The sequence below is a fragment of the Lipotes vexillifer genome, unplaced genomic scaffold (genome assembly GCF_000442215.2).
Source record: "Lipotes vexillifer unplaced genomic scaffold, Lipotes_vexillifer_v1.1 scaffold853, whole genome shotgun sequence".
NCBI classification, from domain to species: Eukaryota; Metazoa; Chordata; class Mammalia; order Artiodactyla; family Lipotidae; genus Lipotes; species Lipotes vexillifer.
Window position 1 is genome coordinate 1,446,150 of NW_006792734.1, and position 20,444 is coordinate 1,466,593.

A 20,444-nucleotide genomic window follows, 5' to 3' on the forward strand; every position below is an offset into this window, starting at 1 on the left:
AATATCACTAATCATTAGAGAAATGCAAATCAAAACTACAATGAGGTATCAGCTCACACCAGTCAGAATGGCCATCATCCAAAAATCTACAAATAATAAATGCTGGAGAGGGTGTGGAAAAAATGGAACCCTCTTTCACTGTTGGTGGGAATGTAAATTGATACAGCCACTATGGAGAACAGTATGCAGGTTCCTTAAAAAACTAAAAATAGAACTACCATATGACCCAGCAATCCCAGTACTGGGCATATACCCTGAGAAAACCATAATTCAAAAAGAGTCATGTACCACAATGTTCATTGCAGCTCTATTTACAATAGCCAGGACATGGAAGCAACCTTAGTGTCCCTCAACAGATGAATGGATAAAAAAGATGTGGCACATATATACAATGGAATATTACTCAGCCATAAAAGGAACAAAATTGAGTTATTTGTAGTGAGGTGGATGGACCTAGAGACTGTCATACAGAGTGAAGTAAGTCAGAAAGAGAAAAATACCATATGCTAACACATATATATGGAATCTAAAAAAAAAAAAAAAAAGGTTCTAAAGAACCTAGGGGCAGGACAGGAATAAAGATGCAGACATAGAGAATGGATTTGAGATCATGGGGAGAGGGAAGGGTAAGCTGGGATGAAGTGAAAGAGTGGCATGGACATATATACACTACCAAATGTAAAATAGATTGCTAGTGGGAAGCAGCTGCATAGCACGGGCAGATCAGCTTGGTGCTTGTATCCACCTAGACGGGTGGGATAGGGAAGGTGGGAGGGAGACACAAGAGGGAGGAGTTATGGGGACGTATGTATATGTATAACTGATTCAGTTTGTTATATAGCAGAACTAACACACCACTGTAAAGCAATTATACTCCAATAAAGGTGTTTTAAAAATAAATAAATAAAAATTCAAATCTAAAAAAAAACAAAATAAGATAAATTTAAAACTGAATTGCAGAAAAAAAGAATAAACCGAATTGCCCAGAACTCCTCACTCCCCACCCCCAGAAAAAAATTAAGATAGCAAAACCAGTTGAAAAGGTATCCCCATGAACCTCAATATAAAAGCAGGTATAAACAAGCTGTCAACAGCTGTAAGACCCCATGATATCAGCATCTGTACCCGGAGAATCAGTAGAAGAAGCCCAAAAGCCAATCTGTACTCATGTAAAAAACGAGGTGGATCTATTGAGAACTGCCTCTGAAACTATAAGGGTTTTTGCACAATCTACATGTGAGTGCAAGGGATCTGCAATAAGGTGTGAAGAAGCTGGAGCAGTCTGAGCCCCATGACACAAATAACCAGCTATAGCTCCCTTTTAGTTCAAAGCCCCACACCAAGAAACAATTACTGGGAATAAAATCCAAATTGAGCAGGATAGGGATAATAGAGCCAAAGGATATAGAAGGTCCAGATGAGTGGGGGGGAGAGAAGGCCCAGGAGATTTCACAGTATATGAGAGAGAACTTTGAACACTTGACAGAAACAGCAAAAGGGAGTTTTAGAGCTGTGGAGATAGAAAAGCCATCCTGATGCAATACTCTTTATCTAAAAAAGTTCAGGAAAACTAATTTCTCATAAAAATGAACAACAGAAAAGGATCAAGATTGAATCCAATGGAAACCTATTTGAAAAATGAAAATAAGAATCAGAATAATGTCTCTGCAATGAAAGTATGCCAGAAAGACATGCCCACAAAACAAATGAAAAGTATAACCTAATATTGCAAAACAAGTTAAAGGAAAATGAATATATGGAAGAACAATATAAATGAGTTAATAGAACTCAGGAAATTATTAGAAATAAAGAAAAATTTTATTTCAAAAATTAAGTTTAACTAGAAGGAGCACACAATAGTTATTTAAAGCAAGTAGGTAAAAAAGAGGAATTTTTAAAAATCAAAAATAAAGAGTTCTTTCTCTTCCGCATCCTGATCAATTTTGTATTAAAGCCATTAGGTGAAGCATAGCAAGGTAATTATGTGCATTGCAGGGCTGGGAAGGTGGGGGACATCTATGGTAAACCGTTAGGACTTAACCATGATGAGGTCTCCCACACAAGCAGCTGTCCTGATGTGAGGAGTTGGAGCCTGAGCAGAGTGAGATGGTTACACATGGGGTTGGTCAGAGCCCAGTCTGGAAAGTAGATGGTACTAGAAGCAGAAGGCTAGTTACATACAGAGAGATTGATCAAAGGAATATATATTTTAAGGGTAATGTTGTCTGTGATTTTCAGTGTTGGAGAAGAGAGTTATAAATATTGAAAGGGAGAAAACTAAATATAGACCATATATTATTAGATTAGAATTAGAGAAATTTTTATGAACATATTGTTTTCAGTTTACATAATATAAACATATAGTCATAAATGTGTATCTATTTTACATATATATATGTAATTCCCTGGCTCTATCCACTGAGAAGGCCTGGGCTCAATGCCACCCCAGTAGCAATGAGCACACCTAAGCCTCAGATCTTAGCTTCTAAATACTATTCCCCATCTAAATTCCCAAGGCTGTTTGGATAAATGGCCTGTTCCAGGAGTGGGGCAGGGAAATATTACAGATTACTCTGTAATATTTTATGCCAGAAAGCAAGGAAGTGCTCAAGGAATGATGGAGGCATGTCAAAGGGCACATAATCCAATTTGAAAGGGTTCTCACTGGCCAAATTGGGAACAATTTGAACATCAGATTGATGATAATAATACCTGATAGTAATCCACTGAATAAACTAAGATATCATGGGTCTTTACTAATATAAATAAATGAATTAATTGAAAGTTTGATGAGAATGGAGATGTGTACATGGTTTCAATAACTTGCTATTTGCAAATGGAAAAAAAGAGTAATTTTGCAGTAGACAAACCTGGCAGACACAACCTTCATCAAGTGCTGAAAGCTTATAGCATCAGTAATGGGACAAATCAGAAATGTATACCATCTGGTAGGGTGCATTGAAAAGAACATACATCTCTTCTGTGACATTTCTGCCAAAGTTGCAGGACTAATCGTGTGGGAACATCAGACAAATCTAAAGAGACATTCTACAAAATAATTGGCCTCTAATTTTCAACAGTAGCAAGATTACAAAGTCAAGGAGAGACTGAGAAACTGCTCTGACTGGAGGAGACTTTAAAAATATGACAATTTTAATTCCTATATGCTCTGATATAACTCATGATTTCAAAATGGATCCTTTTGCTATTAAGGGCATTATTGGGGAAACTTCAGTGGGATGTGAGCATTAGATGTAGTAATGTATTAACATTGCTTTCTTGATTTTGATGGTCTTGTGATTGTATAAGAAAGTATCTTTATTTGTAGGCATTACACACTGAGAATTCAAGAGTGACATCAGAGTAGCATGTTACTCTCAAATGGTTCAGGAAAAAGTTTGTGATTGCTTCAATCTTTAAAACTATATTAATTTTTAAAAAAGAAAAAGGGTTTGAGAGTGACAGATGTAGAAAGTAGGCAGAGACTATTCAACATGCATATAATAGTCTCATAGGAAAAAACCAAAACAGTACAACAAAACAAATAATAAAAATATATAAACAAGAAAACTTTTCTGAAATTAGAAATAATAATTTAAGCTACATATAGAAAGGACAATCCAGGTACCTAAGGTAATAACCGTCACTGAGAAACATTCTAATAAAATTATTGGAATTCAGAGAAAAAAATTTGGTGAAATTCCAGGCCCCCAAAAAAGGTTTTTTAAAGAAAAGAAAATGAGGTTGTCATCAGAACTTCATCCTCCATCATTTATAAGAGACAATGGAGTCAACATACTTAAGAATCAAAGAAAGAAACTGTGAATCAAGCAGGCTTGAAATATAAAGACTGCAATCAAATGTATCAACAGAGAATTAGGATGATATTGTTCACATAAACCCTTCCTGAGGAGAAAGAACAAACTTCAGACACCAAAAATGGAAGAGATGCTGACATAAAGACTGGTGTTAGTAATTAAGATAGTTATAAGGAAAAGAATGTATAATATGAAAAAACTGTATGCTATGACAGTTTGGAAAAAATGCAGTTATCAGAAAATGGGCGTAGAATTGTAGATAATGTGAAAATAGAACGACTTGCCTGGTGGTTCAATAGTTAAGAATCCAGCTGCCAATGCAGGGGACATGGGTTCAAGCCCTGGTCCGGGTGGATCCCACATGCCACAGAGCAACTAAGCCCATGCGCCACAGCTACTGAGCCTGCGCTCTAGAGCCTGCAGGCCACAACTACTGAGCCCATGCTCTGCATCTGCTGAAGCCCGTGTGCTCTAGGGCCTGCATGCCACAACTGCTGAGCCCATGTGCTGCAACTACTGAAGGCCGTGCACCTAGAGCCCATGCTCTGCAACAAGAGAAGCCACTGCAATGAGAATCCCGCGCACTGCAACAAAGAGTAGCCCCCCCTCGCTGCAACTAGAGAAAGTCCGCAGGCAGCAACGAAGACCGAACGCAGCAGGATAAAAAAAATTAGAATAAACTTTCTGATTGCTTTGAAGTTATTAATATAAAAGGATAATATTTCAAATTAGATCTGGGGAGATTGCTCATAGTAGGGGGCCAAAAGCCAAACCAAGAGTTACCATTAGAACAACAGAATGAAGCTTCCTAATTTTATATTTATTTTATATTTATATATTTACTTTTATAAATATTTAAATTTTATTTAAATATATTTTATTAAGTATATATAAATGTTTATAAGTGTTTTATAAACATTTATTAAAATATAAATTTTATATAAATATTTTATATATTCATATAATATGATCCCTTGTTTAGGAATCTAGTGTGCATGAGCGTGTGTGCGTGTATATATATATATATATATATATATATATATATATATATATATATATATATATATATATATATATATATATATATATATATATATATATATATATATATATATATATATATATATATATATATATATATATATATATATATATATATATATATATATATATATATATATATATATATATATATATATATATATATATATATATATATATATATATATATATATATATATATATATATATATATATATATATATATATATATATATATATATATATGAACAAATAGACTGCACAGTGAGACTGTGTTCCAGTTGCTATTACTTCATAACCACCTCTAAAGCTCAGTGGATTAAAACAACAATCATTTTATGGATTCACTATGTTAGGAATTCAGCCGAAATTTTGGCTTGTACTGTCCTTGTGGCATAGACCAAGGTCACTTAATGGGATTCAGCTGATGGATGAGCTGCTTTGGAAGGTCCAAAATGGCTTCACTCCCCTTGTCTTGGGACTTTGTTGGCACCAGCTAGAAGTTTGGGCTCAGAGAACTATCACATGACCTCTAAAGAGTGGTGTTTTGAGAGTAGTTGGACTTCTCACATGTTGTCTGGCTTCCTCCAGATCAAGCTTCCCATAAGAACCAGGCAGATGTTCCATGGACTCTTCTGATGTAACCTAGAAAGTCACATATGATCGTTTCTACCACATTCACTTGCTTACAATTGAGTCATAAGACCAGCCCAAATTCAAGAAGGGGATTAGACTCCACCTCTTGTTCAAGGAATGGCAAGGTCACATAGTACAAGAACATGTGGGATGCCAGGCATCTTTGGAATATATAATCTGCCACAAGCTATGTGTATAAAAGTCATGTATATATATATATATATATATATACATATATATATATATATATTCAACATATGAACATAAAATATAAAACATAAAATAGAATGAACAGAACTGGAGATCACACAACTTCAATTATATCAAAAGTTAATTCAGCTTAATTGTTACAAGAAAACAATTTTCAGATTTGCTAGTAAAGCAAAATCTAACCCTATATAGTGTCTTGTTGTAACAAAGAGATAGAGGTTAGAAATAAAAGAACCATATAGCTATAAAAAAAAGAATGAGGGGGCTTCCCTGGTGGCGCAGTGGTTGAGAGTCCGCCTGCCGATGCAGGGGATACGGGTTCGTGCCCCGGTCTGGGAAGATCCCACATGCCGTGGAGCGGCTGGGCCCGTGAGCCATGGCCGTTGAGCCTGCTCGTCCGGAGCCTGTGCTCCACAATGGGAGAGGCCACAACAGTGAGAGGCCCACATAACCGCAAAAAAAAAAAAAAAAAAAAAAAAAAAAAAAGAATGAGGGACGTCTGTATATGCTGCTGTGGAGCATTCTTACTATTACTGCAGTAAGACTACTTATTATTAAATAAAATAAGCAGGGCTTCCCTAGTGGCGCAGTGGTTGAGAATGCAGGGGACACGGGTTCAAGCCCTGGTCTGGGAGGATCCCACATGCCGCAGAGCAGCTAGGTCCGTCTGGAGCCTGTGCTCCGCAACAAGAGAGGCCACGGTAATGAGAGGCCCGCACACTGCAATGAAGAGTGGCCCCCACTTGCCACAACTAGAGATAGCCCTCGCACAGAAACGAAGACCCAACACAGCCAAAAAAATTAATTAATTAATTTAAAAAAATAAAATAAGCAATGTGGAGAAATGTGTATGTTACCGTTTATTAAAGGAGGAACAATACATATATGTGTATGTACATATACATATAATTATAAAATATATGTATAGTTTAAATATACATATATTAAAATAATATAGAATAAGTATAAACATATTTGTATGTTACATATATGTTTACTTATATTATTAAAAGTGGAAGTATAAACATTTCTTTAAATGTTTATAATGACCAGGACAGAGTAGGGTAGGGAGAGAGGGATATTCTTGTTTGATATCCTTGTTTTATAGATTTGACTTTGGAACTGTTTTACCTACCTATAAAAACAATGAAAAATGTAAAAAGCAACCCCTAAAAATTGAAGTTGAAAATTAAAATGAACAAATGAACCTGGATGTATATCCAGCTGGGAAGGAACTAGGAAGGAACTATTCCCAGTGACTTTAAAACAGTATTCAACTGTATATTCGTAATAGGCCATACTCCAAAGATAAAAAGAACTAGGAAAGGTAATTAACTGTTCTTAGTAATCATGTCATGGTTGTAGTTTTGGTGTTATTTTAAGACTGTTGTAAATATAATATGGGTTAAAACAAGTAAGTTGTGATGGGTCCTCTAATTCTGTTATCCCCAGTGTCTTGAGAACCAGGATTCTTCATATGCAAGAAAGCATATAAAGTAAGAAGAGATTAAGTAAAAACCTAATGGCCCTAATTTTTAATTAGAAGAACCAGTATAAACTCAGGATTCACTTCATATTTTTAATCTTTATATCTTCATCCATCCGTCTGTCTGTATCTTAGCTGTGTCTACATAGACTAAAGATTTGCCGTGAGTTGATAATTGTTGAATTGTCAGGGATTCATTTTTACTAATCAGTCTACTAATGTTTATACTTTCAATTTTCTATTATATTTTTAAAGGGCAATAAAAGAATATTTTATTACATATTATTGTAAGCATTTAAATATTTCTGAGTTTTTTGATGAATTGTTGCTTCAGTTCCTTAATCTTGGTATCCAGAAAACAAGCTTGATGACTGTGGTTAAAGGAAGAGTAACTCAGCAATAATCATGCTTACTCTTACTCTGTCTCCTTAAACTACACACGCTCCAGACAAGTTACTTGCTCTTGCTATAAGACTGGTTTTATAAAAAATTCTAATGGAATCTGACTTGTCTGTTAGTTGTTTATTGTAAATAGAGAAAAAGGTATAAGTGTGTATAACCGTGTAATTGCAGTATTTTTGAAAAAGTGCTTAAACTTTTTGTTATTAATAAGTTTGGTAGCTTTTAATGTATGATATAGTTTAAAATAGTCCATCTTCAAAATCATATTTGTTTTTGTATAAAAAGTATCTTAAATAAAATGTTTATTCCTTCAGATTGCTTTTGTGCATCTTATTTTAACATTTTGAAAATTTATAAATTATATAATGAGTTGAAGTAAATTTAATTTCATTTATTAACTTATTAAGGCATATTTTTCACATATTATTGACCCTGCACAAGTTCTGTAATTTGAAAATATGGGATTAGCTGATTTCTTCACAGAAAAAGTCAGTAAACAGAGCATCTAGTATAAATTGAGGCTTTTTTTAAGTATAAAAATTAGAATAAATCCTGCTTTTTAAAATTTACAGTTAAATTCGACAGTAAACTTGATACTGCTATTTGATGCATGGAAATTGTCCTTTATTAAATGTGATACGAACTTTAAAATAGCATACTGAAAATACTATTTTCAACCAGTTCTAATTCCTGGTACACTTAGAGATTGTTAAGTTTTAAAATTTGCATCTTGGGCAAAATCTTGTATAGATTACTCTTTTAAGGTTCTGACCACATTTAATCAATTATAAGACAGCTTACGTATTTAATACTTTATCTTCAAGTAACTTATTTTTTTAGAATATAAAATATGAATTTATTTCTCTTTTTTCTTCCATCAGAATACAGTCGTTTTGAAGCCAAAATACATGACTTACGGGAGCAGATGATGAATAGTAGCATTAGTTCAGGTTCAGGTTCTCTTCGAACTAGCCAGAAGCGATCCCTCTATGTCAGGTAAATTTTTTAAATTTCTAATTATTGCAGTCTTTATGCATGCATGCAGATTCTTTCAGGTTTTTCACCATGACTTAGTTTTACTGTAGAAAAGTGTATTGCAAACCAAGGAAATGTTTTTTTATGATTGATTTCCTGATAGTGTGTCTTTCAGGAGTTGGAGTATTATTATAATTTTATTAACGAAAGTTATATAACCTCTTGAATAATAATAGTATGATAAAGAAAGACAAAATAAATACAAACCAGAAAATTTTTTAAGTTGATATTTTACTGGGTGACTAGTGTAGCTTGATATGTCATATCATCCAACACTTCTCTTTACCTGTATCTTTTTATAATAAAATACTCTTCATTTGAGTAACATTTAATTTCTATAGTAAGTTCCACCAGTTCTTCTGTTTTCACAGCAGTAATTTATCTCTGCCTACCTGGATAGTGTGCACCTCTAATTTGTGAGCATTTCTAGGGTCTCGTGGAGTAAATCTTGTTTCAATATCCTTCTCTTCAGGCACCCTATTTAGAGCTTCCTCTACTCTGCTAAATTTACCGTCATCCAAAACCATGTTAAACTCTCTTTCCTCCTTGTTGTCATCTCTCTTTTGTATTTGTTTTTGGTGGTGGTGGTGGTGTTGTCGTCATTTTAGTGAGTTTCAGGATGGAAAGGAAATACAAACATTACCTCAGAGATTTTGCAGGTTTAGTTCCAGACCACTGCAATACAGTGAATATCACAATAAAGCGAGTCACAAATTTTTTGGTTTCCCAGTGTATATAAAAGTTATGTTTACACAATATTGTAGTCTGTTAAATGTGCAATAGAATTATGTATTTAAAAACAATACATACCTCAACTTAAAAATATTTTATCGCTAAAAATGCTAACCATCAGGGAGCCTTACACAAGTCATAGTTTTTTTTTGCTGGTGGATGGTCCTGCCTCCATATTGATGACTGCTGCTGACTGATCAAGGTGGTGTTGCTGGAGGTTGGGGTGGCTGTGGCAGCTTCCTAAAAATTAAGACACTAGTGAAGTTTGCAAACTGACTGACTCTTCCATTCGTGAACAGTTTCTCTGGAGCATGCAATGCTATTTGACAGCATTTTACCCACAGTCAGCTTCTTTCAAAATTGCACTCAGCTCTCTCAAATCCTGCCGCTGCTTTATCAACTAAGTTGATGTAATATTTCCATCCCCTGTTGTCATTTCAATAATCTTCACAGCATCTTCACCAGGAGTGGGTTCACATCTGTAGTTACTTCCTCCGCTGAGGTCTCAAACCCCTCAAAGTCATCAGTGAGGATTGGAATCAACTTCTTGCAAACTCCTGTTAATATTGATTTTTTTTTTTTTTTTTTTTTTTTTTTTTTTTCAGTACGGGCGCCTCCCACTGCCATGGCCTCTCCCGTCGCGGAGCACAGGCTCCGGACGCGCAAGCTCAGCGGCCATGGCTCACGGGCTCAGCCGCTCCGCAGCATGTGGGATCTTCCTGGACGGGGCCACGAACCCGTGTCCCCTGTATCGGCAGGCGGACTCTCAACCACTGCGCCACCAGGGAAGCCCTCCATAATATATCTTGATGACCGATAGATAGATAGATCAATCGATCCATCTCTCCTCTGGAGAACCCTGACTAATACAAAAGCTGTCACTGAGCCACCTCATATATAAGAAAGGAGAAATACTTTCCACCTCTCAATGGATGGATTAGCAAAGAATTTGCAGCCACCTTTAATCCACCACAACAGGTGTATGAATGCTATGGTGCACCACTGGGTTCACCAGAGAAAACTGCGCCACAGGGAGGCCCTAATATTGATATTTTGACCTCTTCCATGAATCACCAGTGTTCTTAATGGCATCTAGAATGGTGAATCCTTTATGGGAGGTTTTCAATTTACTTTGTCCAGATCCATCAGAGGAATCACTATCATAACTAGTAAGTCTTGAAAGTCAAAATTACTCCTTGATCCATGGGCTACAGAATGGAAGTTGTCTTAGCAGGCATGAAAACAGCATTAATCTTATTTTACACTTCCATCAAAGCTCTTGGGTGACCAGGTACATTGTCAATGAGCAGTAACATTTTGAAAGAAAAAAAAAATTTTTGAGCAGTAGGTCTCAACAGTATGCTTAAAATATTCAGTAAACCATGTTGTAAACAAATGTGCTGTCATCCAGGCTTTGTTATTTCATTTCTATAGCACAGGCAGAGTAGATTTAGCATAATTCTTAAGAGCCATAGGATTTTCAGAATGGTAAATGAGCATTGGCTTAACTTAAACTCACCAGCTGCATTAGCCCCTAACAAGAGAGTCAGCCTGCCCTTTGAAGCTTGGAAGCCCGGCATTGACTTCTCTCTAGCTATGAAAGTTTTAGGTGGCATCTTCTTCCAATATAAGGCTGTTTTGTCCACATCAAAAATCTGTTGTTTAGTGTAACCACCTTCATTACTTATTTAGATCTTCTGGATAACTTGTTGCAGCTTCTACGTCAGCACTTGCTGCTTTACCTTGCACTTCTATGTTACGGAGATGGTTTCTTTCCTGAAACCTTATGAACCAACCTCTGCTAGCTTCGAACTTTTCTGCAGCTTCCTCACCTCTCTCAGCCTTCATGGAATTGAAGAGAGTTTGGGCCTTACTCTGGATTACACTTTGGCTTAAAGGAATGTTGTGGCTGGTTTGATCTTCTATCCAGACCACTAAAACTTTCTTAGTATCAGCAGTAAGGCTGTTTCACTTTATTATTCCTGTGTTTACTCAAGTAGCACTTTCATTTTTTTTCTACTTAGCTAACCGTTTGATGGCAAGAAGCCTAGTTTTTGGCCTATCTTGGCTTTCAACATGCCTTCCTCACTAAGCTTAACAATTTCTAGCTGATTTAAAGTGAGAGACCTGTGACTCTTCCTTTCATGTGAACATTTAGAGGCCATTGCAGGTCTATTAATTGGCCTAATTTCAATATTGTTGTGTCTCAAGGAATAGGGAGTCCCAAGGAGATGGGAGGGAGATGGGGAAGGGCCAGTTGGTGGAGCAGTCAGAACACACACATTTATCAATTAAGTTACCATCTTATAAGAGCATGGTTCGTGATGCACCAAAATGATTACAATAGTAACATTAAAGATCACCATAATAAATACAATAATAATGAAAAAGTTTGAAATATTGGGAGAATTACCAAAATGTGACATAGAGACATGCAGAGAGCAAATGTCGGAAAAATGACACCAATAGACTTGGGATTACCACAGGGTTATGCCAACCCAACACAGGGTTGCCACAAAACCTCCAATTTGTAAAAAAAAAAAAAAAAAAAAAAAAAATCTGGCAAGTGCAATAAGGTAAAGCACAATAAAATGAGGTATGCCTGTAGATACATGTAGCCAATCTGCCATAGTTAACCAGAAGTCTTATGGTTCTTTTTAGTAAATGTATTTTTAATTTCAAAAGTGAAAATAAAGTTAAGGCTACAAAAGACTACATACAGTATGATACCTTTTTTATAAAGCTCTGAAATAGGTAAAATCATACATAATTACTTAGTCAGCCATATGTGTGTGATAAAACCAAACCAACAAAAAAGGGTAAGGAGCAAGGAAATAATAAACACTGTATTCAGAATGGTGGTTACCTTCTAACAGTGCTTAACTCAATCTGAGGGAAACAGGATCAAGGGGGAAAATACATAGGTGAATGTAAGTTACTGATAAAAGTTTTGTGTATAGTCTTAGGTTGGAGAGTAGATTAACAGGTGTTCATTATATTCTTATGATTAATAGCTCAAGTAAGTATTCCATGAGTTCCTTTTTTTATTAATCCGAGTACTAAAAGACAAAGTTTAAATGCTAACATAGGGAGTAGAGATTGTGAGTGATTTCTTCGTTGCTCATCGGTAATATAGTTGTGTTGATTTTGTAATTCAAAAGATTAATTTATGATAATAAAAATGTTGAGATGTAGTATTTTCCCTTTTCTGAATATCCTGTGGCATTTGTTCTACCTCTTAAGGTACTTTATTTGCTATTTTATATTCTGTTTATTTGTATCTTCATCATCTTTGTCATCTTTATCTTTGTCATATCTACTTAATTACCTTTTTAAATAAATATTTAGTAAATTACTAACTATATCAAACCTTTGTATTATTTGAAGTTAACTATATTTTTCCAGTAGAAGACATTTCCTTAGTATTCAGAATTTATTGAAGTAATGACTTCACATTTATATCATTTATAATCTTTATCTTACAGTTGTAGAATTCTTTCTTCAAATAAAATCCAATGTATTGGATATGTTTTAATATATGTTTAAGTAAGCCTTCCCACTTTTGATTCTCACCTACTTCCTTCACACTGTTAGCCACTGAAAAGACTTGAAAGAACACATTTGAAAACCATTAACTAGTTCATTCATTTAGCCATCAAATAATTTCACCCCTCTTCAGTTTTACTTCAAGAGATAGTCTTAAGAGTTGGGTAGCATGAAAAGGAATATGATTTGTATCCTAATTTCCCATTGCCAAATTAGAACAAAAGAATGAATAAATTGTATTATAAATGTAATTCCTGGGATCCTTCCTGTACTCTTGTTAGAGGTTTTTTGAATATAAGAATTTAATTTGTCACCATTCTAAAGCAATTATACTCCAATAAAGATGTTAAAGAAAAAGAATTTAATTTGTTTAAATATTGTACACTAATTAAGTATCAGGACATTATTTTCTTGTTATCAAATTTTAAAATATTCCTAACATTTTGCAATTACTATATTAAATTAATAACAATATTTTTTCCAAAATGGTTGGCAGCTGTTAAAGTCATCATATTGTCATCTGTAGTTAGTTTTCATCATTGTTATTGACTCTGAAAACCCTATTAATTATAGTTTTATGAACAAATGAAAGGAATAGTTAACTGGGAAAATAATCACTCTGTTGATCTAGTCTTAAAGTCCACAAATGATGAATCAGGTCAGTCAGGGAATTTGTTTACCCAAGTGGGTCTAGTCAAAATAAAGAGAAGAGTCTCTTTTAATATTTTATTAATTTAGAACAACTGACCAGATTTGTCTTCATTTTAGAATTCAATACAGGTTACCATTGGATTGTACCAAAAGTATTTTTTTTTTAATTTCTCATACAGTATTGAGAGAAATAAGGTAGTATATCTATTAACATAACAAGTTAATTTTGCTATTTCTTTTTTAGTCTCATTGTCTTCTTGTATTGGGTTGGCCGAAAAGTTCTTTCGGGCTTTTCTGTAACGTCTCACGGAAAAGCCCGAGCAAACTTTTTGGTCGACCCAATAATATAGCACAAAATTGAGCTTGGCATTATTCTGCCTACCGTGGTACATTGTTTAATTATCTACCCAGATTATATATATATTTTTAGGATCCTGTTTATTTAATATTCATAATATCATTATAAGAAATAATTATGGACTTTTCTCTTCTTAATCTAGGGCCCTTTTTGATTATGACAAGACTAAAGACAGTGGCCTTCCTAGTCAGGGATTGAACTTCAAATTTGGAGATATCCTCCATGTTATTAATGCTTCTGATGACGAATGGTGGCAGGCCAGGCAGGTTACACCAGATGGTGAAAGTGATGAAGTTGGGGTGATTCCCAGTAAACGCAGGTAAATATAAGTCTGTTACAGTTTTACCACTTGAAAATTGGACAACCTAAATAATTGCTGTTTCTTTAAATTTCTTTTACTGAAGTGGTGATTTTATGCTCAGGTTTATATATTGTGTTTCACAACCATTTAATTTTATTAACCTTATGTTGTATCCAATGACATAGTAAGAGAATATGATGCCCCCAAATAGAAATTTCTCTAAAGCTCCTACTAGTTGCTAAAAACAAAATGAGTATATTTTAAGTCACTGTGCCATATATCTATACCAGTGGAGGGAGAGAGAATTAAAAGCCTCTGTAGTTTTCCCATGTAGATGGTGTTAAAACCTAAATTTTCAGGAGTTTTGATTGTGTGAATTGCCTCCTCCTCTAGACATAAAAAATGAAAGTATTTTAAGTAAATGCAAAATTTTTAGAAATATCTAAGAATGTGTTTCACATCTCCGTTTTCTTGTTTAATTTAAAAGTATCCATACATTCACTGCTCTTTCCTCTTTGCTTTTAACTGTTTATTGTAGTGATTCACTCACTGGTACGTACTTAACCATCTAGTGGCAAAAGTGGTTAAGTGCAGATTGTCTTTGAAAAGGGTGATCCCAACTTAGAACCCCCTCTAAGGTCAATGAAATGCTCTTCAATGTCTACTTCTATGGGAAAGGTATTAAAACATCAGTTCATAATTTCCTCAAAAGAGCTTATTTATGAGATCTGATTCATCCAAATCATTGCCTAAAACTTAAAAGTTTTAAGATAGCCAGTAAAAATTGTCAGTGAAACATTAATGTTTATTATAGCCAGTTAATTCACTTCAAGTCAAGCTTATGACGTAATAAACTTATTCTTTTCTTATTAATAAGTTGGACTTATTTTGTTAAGTTATTCTTTTCTTATTAATAATTTGGACTCTAAAATCGATACTTATGCCAAATCACATGCCTGTTTATAAACCTCTCTACCTTATATATATATATGTACACCTGTTTTTAGACGTTGAAGAGTAGAAATGTTAAAATATTGCCAAGGCTTGTAATTGTGGTTTTGGAATTTATGACTGTTGTTGGCTAGATCCATATTTTTAGCAAGATCCAACTATTTGGCTAGATCTTACATTTGGTGGCAACTCCTCTTTTAGCAATGCAGCCCTCAGCTGCATAACTTTTTTCCTGGAATAGAATGTAGTATACTTTAAATCCAGAAATGCTTCCACTATGCCTTGTTGAGTCAGTAGAAACCTCACATCTTAAATATCAAGGTCAGAGTTCCTAAAAATTGTCTTTATCGCTTGGAGTCTTATATCTTGCAAAGGTTTTACATGTGCTTGCAACAAATGAGAAATACAGCTGACTTTGGTAGAAAGAGATATTTTTCATTTTGTGTATAAAAATTCTATAAGGTTGGATTTTGAAGCCAGAAGTGATAAAAGAGATGAGATATACCTTGAGACCTCTACAGATCCCCAAATTCATGAATAATATTATAGAATATAATTTTCCTTCCATAAAATGCAGTATGAAATCACAACCAATTATGCCATTTCATTCTTCATTGTATTCTAAACTTGTATTTTCTTAAATAGAATGATATCTTTCTTAGACCTCTTTATGTCTAATAATAGCACAAGGAATTGTAGTTCCTACAATCCTTAGCTTTCTTTTGGGAACAGTGTTGACAAATAAACACAGTTGAAGTCACTCAACTATTTAGCGAGCAAGATAATGATTAGAAAACAAAGCCATTTTGAGTTGTAAATGTTTACTCACTAAATGTTAGTTTTTCAGTGCCCTCAGTAAGTGCCTAGGCAGAATTATAAATTAATTATTCATATCATGAACCCTCAGGATTGCTCTGGAATGGAAAAAGCAAGTTTTAAATCCATGACTGCTAGGTTTCTTCTGTACCCATGGTAAAACTGTATAGCTAGATAATAAAAAATAAAGATATGCATTTATTCATAGGCTGTTTTGGTACATTTTTCTGCTATATACTAATGTAATTGCTATGTTGAAATCAAGGATTTGTAAAGCTTAATTTATATGACATTTTGCACGATTCATATTGTAACAATCTACACAATTGTAGATTGTACATTTGTTGTAGTTTTGTTTGCTTGCGTATTTCGAAGGTAACATTTTTAACAAGGTTTAAAATTCAAAAAATTTAAAAGCTATACAGGCTGTCTCTTAACCCTGTTCCCCAAGCACCCATTTCACCTTCTTAGGGATAACTAAGGTTACCAGTTCTTCTATATCCTCCCCAAGATACTTTAAAACTCTATTTTGGGGACTTCCCTGGTGGTCCAGTGGCTAAGACTCTGCACTCCCAAAATAGGGGGCCTGGGTTCTATCCCTGGTCAGGGAACTAGATCCCACGTGCCTCAACTAAGAGTTTGCATGCCGCAACTAAAGATCCTGCATGCTACAACTAAAGGTCCCACATGCCGCAACTGAAGATTCTGCATGCCACAACTAAAAGATTCTGCTTGCCACAACTAAAGATCCCACGTGGCACAACTGAAGATCCCACATGCCACAACTAAAAGATACCGCATGTTGCAACAAAGATCCCGCATGCCTCAACTAAGACCCAGCACGGTCAAATAAATATTTTCTTAAAAAACCCTCTATTTCGTACACTATAATTGGTTACTTTATGTATTTACGCAAATATATCATTGGAATTAAGCTTAATTTTTTTTATTTCCCTCCTTTTTATTTTCAAAAATTTCAGAGCTATAGAAAAATAAGAGAAATGCAAGAATAGTACTTAGAACACCCACATATCCTTCACCTACTTTCATCAGTTAATATTTTACCCCATCTGCTTTCTCTCTAACACTGAGTTTTTAGCATATGTGTTCCATGCTAAGATAACATTTAAACAACAAAACAAATGGAAACCTGGAAAATTGCTAAACTCAGAAGTGGTGTTTCATAATTTCAGTGTAATTATGGAATAGAGTGCATATATAAGTACACGTACTGTATTTTGATATTTCACAAGTGGTTTTGTTTCATAATAAAATGAGCCCTGTATTTCATTTCTCAGAAATCTTATAAATTATGGGATTCAAATGACTTCTGAAGGCTTTAGAATATAAAAATGCTGCATATTAAAGTCTCAGTTCTGATGATTTCTAGTTAGAACCTTAGATATGTTTATTATACTTAAAAAATAATCTGTGCTTTGCCAGGGTTGAGAAGAAAGAACGAGCCAGATTAAAAACAGTGAAATTCAATTCTAAAGCAAGAGGAGATAAAGGGGTGAGTATGTGAAATCTATTATTTCTAGAAATTAATAATTGAAGGTAATATGCCTTTTCATAATTCTTGTTTGAGGCACATTATTAAAATGAGAAGGATTTTGCCATAAGAATTAACTATCAACTGCTCTTGCCGTGGTGGCCTACAATAGTAGATATGCTAAAGTAAACAATTTATTAAATTAAAGCATCCATTTCACAGACTTTTCCAAATTATCAAAACTGTCGTTTGATATATTCTTAACAACATACTTTTGGTCGTTATTTTTATAAATGAAATGAATTCAGCCTTCACTCAGATGAACAATTAACTATCAACTTGTGTCACCAGTATTAGTCATGAAGCTACTAAATAATGCATCTGAGAAAATAGGCCTTCCCAAAACTATTAATTAGTTCATAATGTAAGTTTACAGGTTTTTGCAAGCGAATTTATGGAAATTTTCTTATTTTTTCCCCATTTATTGCTAATATTACTCATTAATAAAATCCATCTTTTAAATGTTTAAATCAGTATGAATTTTTATCTTAAGGGAATAAAGAAGGGGGCAGTCAAGAGGAGGACTTTGTAGGTGGGCAAGAAATATATCAAAATTCTTTTATATATATTTTAGACGTGTTTTTGTTTTCATTTACTTTGTCCTTCTTGAATCTAGTGGATGTCAGTGGGTGATATCACAAGGCTTCACCCTATAGTATGTGTGTAATTAGTGCAATGGAATATTCTAGCAATAGGCCTGAAGAAAATGCTGAAACACATGTTGTATTGAAATACTATTTATAGCAATGTTTTATGTTTTGGGGATTTTTTATCTAAATAAATAGATAAAAATTTTTTAGATAAAATTTTTTTATCTAAAGCAACATCTTTTGATCAAATTTCAAATGAATATGGAAAGTTAACTCAGCAAAAAAATTAACCCTACTCTTTGTACATGTCTGATATCACTAAGCACTCAGACTTAAAAGCTTTAAAATTTTAAAGGAATATGATCCTTGATCAAAGAAATTAAATCTGAGTAAATTATATGTAATGCATTCAGTTATTTTACAAATGATAAATTCCTTTAAAATTTACTCGTACCTTTCAGAAAATACAAAATTATATAGTATAATCTGAAACAATATTTAAAATAGAAAATCTTTGGAGGAAAAAGATCCCAAGTAAATGCTCAGTATTTGAAATATATACAATGGTTTTTGTGCTTGTTTTATATATGTCTTTTAAAGTATTTTAGTAAAATACACTGTCAGTGTATTGTAAAAGAGGTTGCATGTTGTAACTTTTCTTTCAAACTGTACGAAGTTAACTGAATTAACGACATTTTTAAATCTTAGTCTTGTTTGTTGACTATAACCAACTTTATACACAGTCACTGTGTTCTAACACAGCACCAAAAGTATGCATGATACTGAGTGGGGTAAAAATACGCTTGCCATTGATACAGAACTGCATTTCTCTCTGTAATACCATTTCCCGTTCTAAGCTCTTTTCCTTTCCTTATATGGTGGGCTATGGACTTTGTTTCCAATACAGACTTTTTTAAAACATTTCAGTTTCTCATTAACATTTTTAACATTCATTTAGCTATTTTGAAATACTACATATGGAAATTAGATATTTGATAATATGTTTCATGAATTTGTAATATTCTATCAGTCCTCATATTTATTACAGTCTCTCTTGCAATATAGCATTAATAACAATAAGTAATTAAACAGATTGTTTTGTATTGAAAATATAAAGAAACTAGAGTCAGTATGTTTCTTCAGTTTTGTGTTTTCCCTAAAATTCTTCACCTGCAGGATGTTAGATGTAATACAGTTAATACATTTCTTAACTAACAAGCATTTCTTTCTGTCCTATATTATGATATCTTTATGATATCTCATTTTGGCTAACTGCAAAAGATATCAAAAATCAAAACATTTTAAACTTCATGTTTCTTTTGGTTGTTTGCTGTGAAACTGACTCTGACCACTTTTTATGCAGTAGCAGAGGTAAATAACCTTTTATTAAAAATGTATCAGTTTTATCAGTTAGCATAAAAATTATTACTAAATTCAAAATCAGTGATTGTCATGAACAAAAAGACTTAGTCCTTCCATAAATTAGATTACCATAAATTTTTCTCTATTGAAATTTGTTTTCTTCTTTTTCTCTTTTCTAAAATTTGGATTCAAGCAAAGACTTTTATTCAGGTAATGCTACTTGACAGTTTATAAAACAATTATAAGCTTAGATTTCTCCACAGTATTTTTTTTTCTCAGCTTAATTTTTAACTTCTGCTTGGGGTTATCTGAGCCTTTAGATTTTAAGATTGATATCAAGACAGTCTGCTTGTCTAATGACTATGAACTTATTAATTTTGAATTATTGATATGAAAAAGATAAAAATGAAAGTTTTTATAAAGATTCTTACCAAAATAAATCTTTTCAAGTAATAGAATTTGAGCTAAAAGTCACTTTAATCCATTTCATCACCTTAATCACCTGGCATCACATGACTAAAAGTACCGGCACGCCAGAAAAAAGTACTGCCTGGTGTTGATATACTTCACAACATTGATAGCATCTTATGGCATGGATAAATGCAAGAAAAATTAAAACAGAATTTCTATCCTTTATATTGTTCCCACTTCAAAAAATAATAAAAATTATAATTCCTATTGTCACTGGTAGGCAAGGCCATTTCCTTCAAGAAATGGGTGCCTGTGACAAAATTACAGAAGAAGCTGTTCCTCTTTAGCCACATCTTTCTGTGTGCTACCTGCTTTTAAAAGTGTGAATGCACAAATGGGACATTCAGGAAGGGAAAAAACTTGTCTCAGACATCTGTGCAACAAGGGACGTCAAATCAGCTGTCATAGCAATTATGTATAAACTACTAGATTTTTAATTGCCTCTTTGACATTATGAGCACCAAACTTTTTTTTTTTTTTTTTCCC

The 20,444-nt window shown here is 33.7% G+C and overlaps 1 protein-coding gene across 7 annotated transcripts in view; it reads left to right on the forward strand.

Annotated features, from left to right (window-relative positions):
• DLG1 (discs large MAGUK scaffold protein 1) overlaps positions 1 to 20,444 on the forward strand; it is a 296,591-nt gene that overhangs the window by 231,482 nt on the left and 44,665 nt on the right. For all 7 annotated transcript variants that reach the window (XM_007465853.1, XM_007465852.1, XM_007465854.1 and 4 more), the window contains 3 exons: positions 8,475 to 8,589; positions 14,058 to 14,234; positions 17,427 to 17,496. In XM_007465853.1, coding sequence (XP_007465915.1) covers positions 8,475 to 8,589; positions 14,058 to 14,234; positions 17,427 to 17,496 — 362 coding nt within the window. The remainder of the gene's footprint in view (positions 1 to 8,474; positions 8,590 to 14,057; positions 14,235 to 17,426; positions 17,497 to 20,444) is intronic.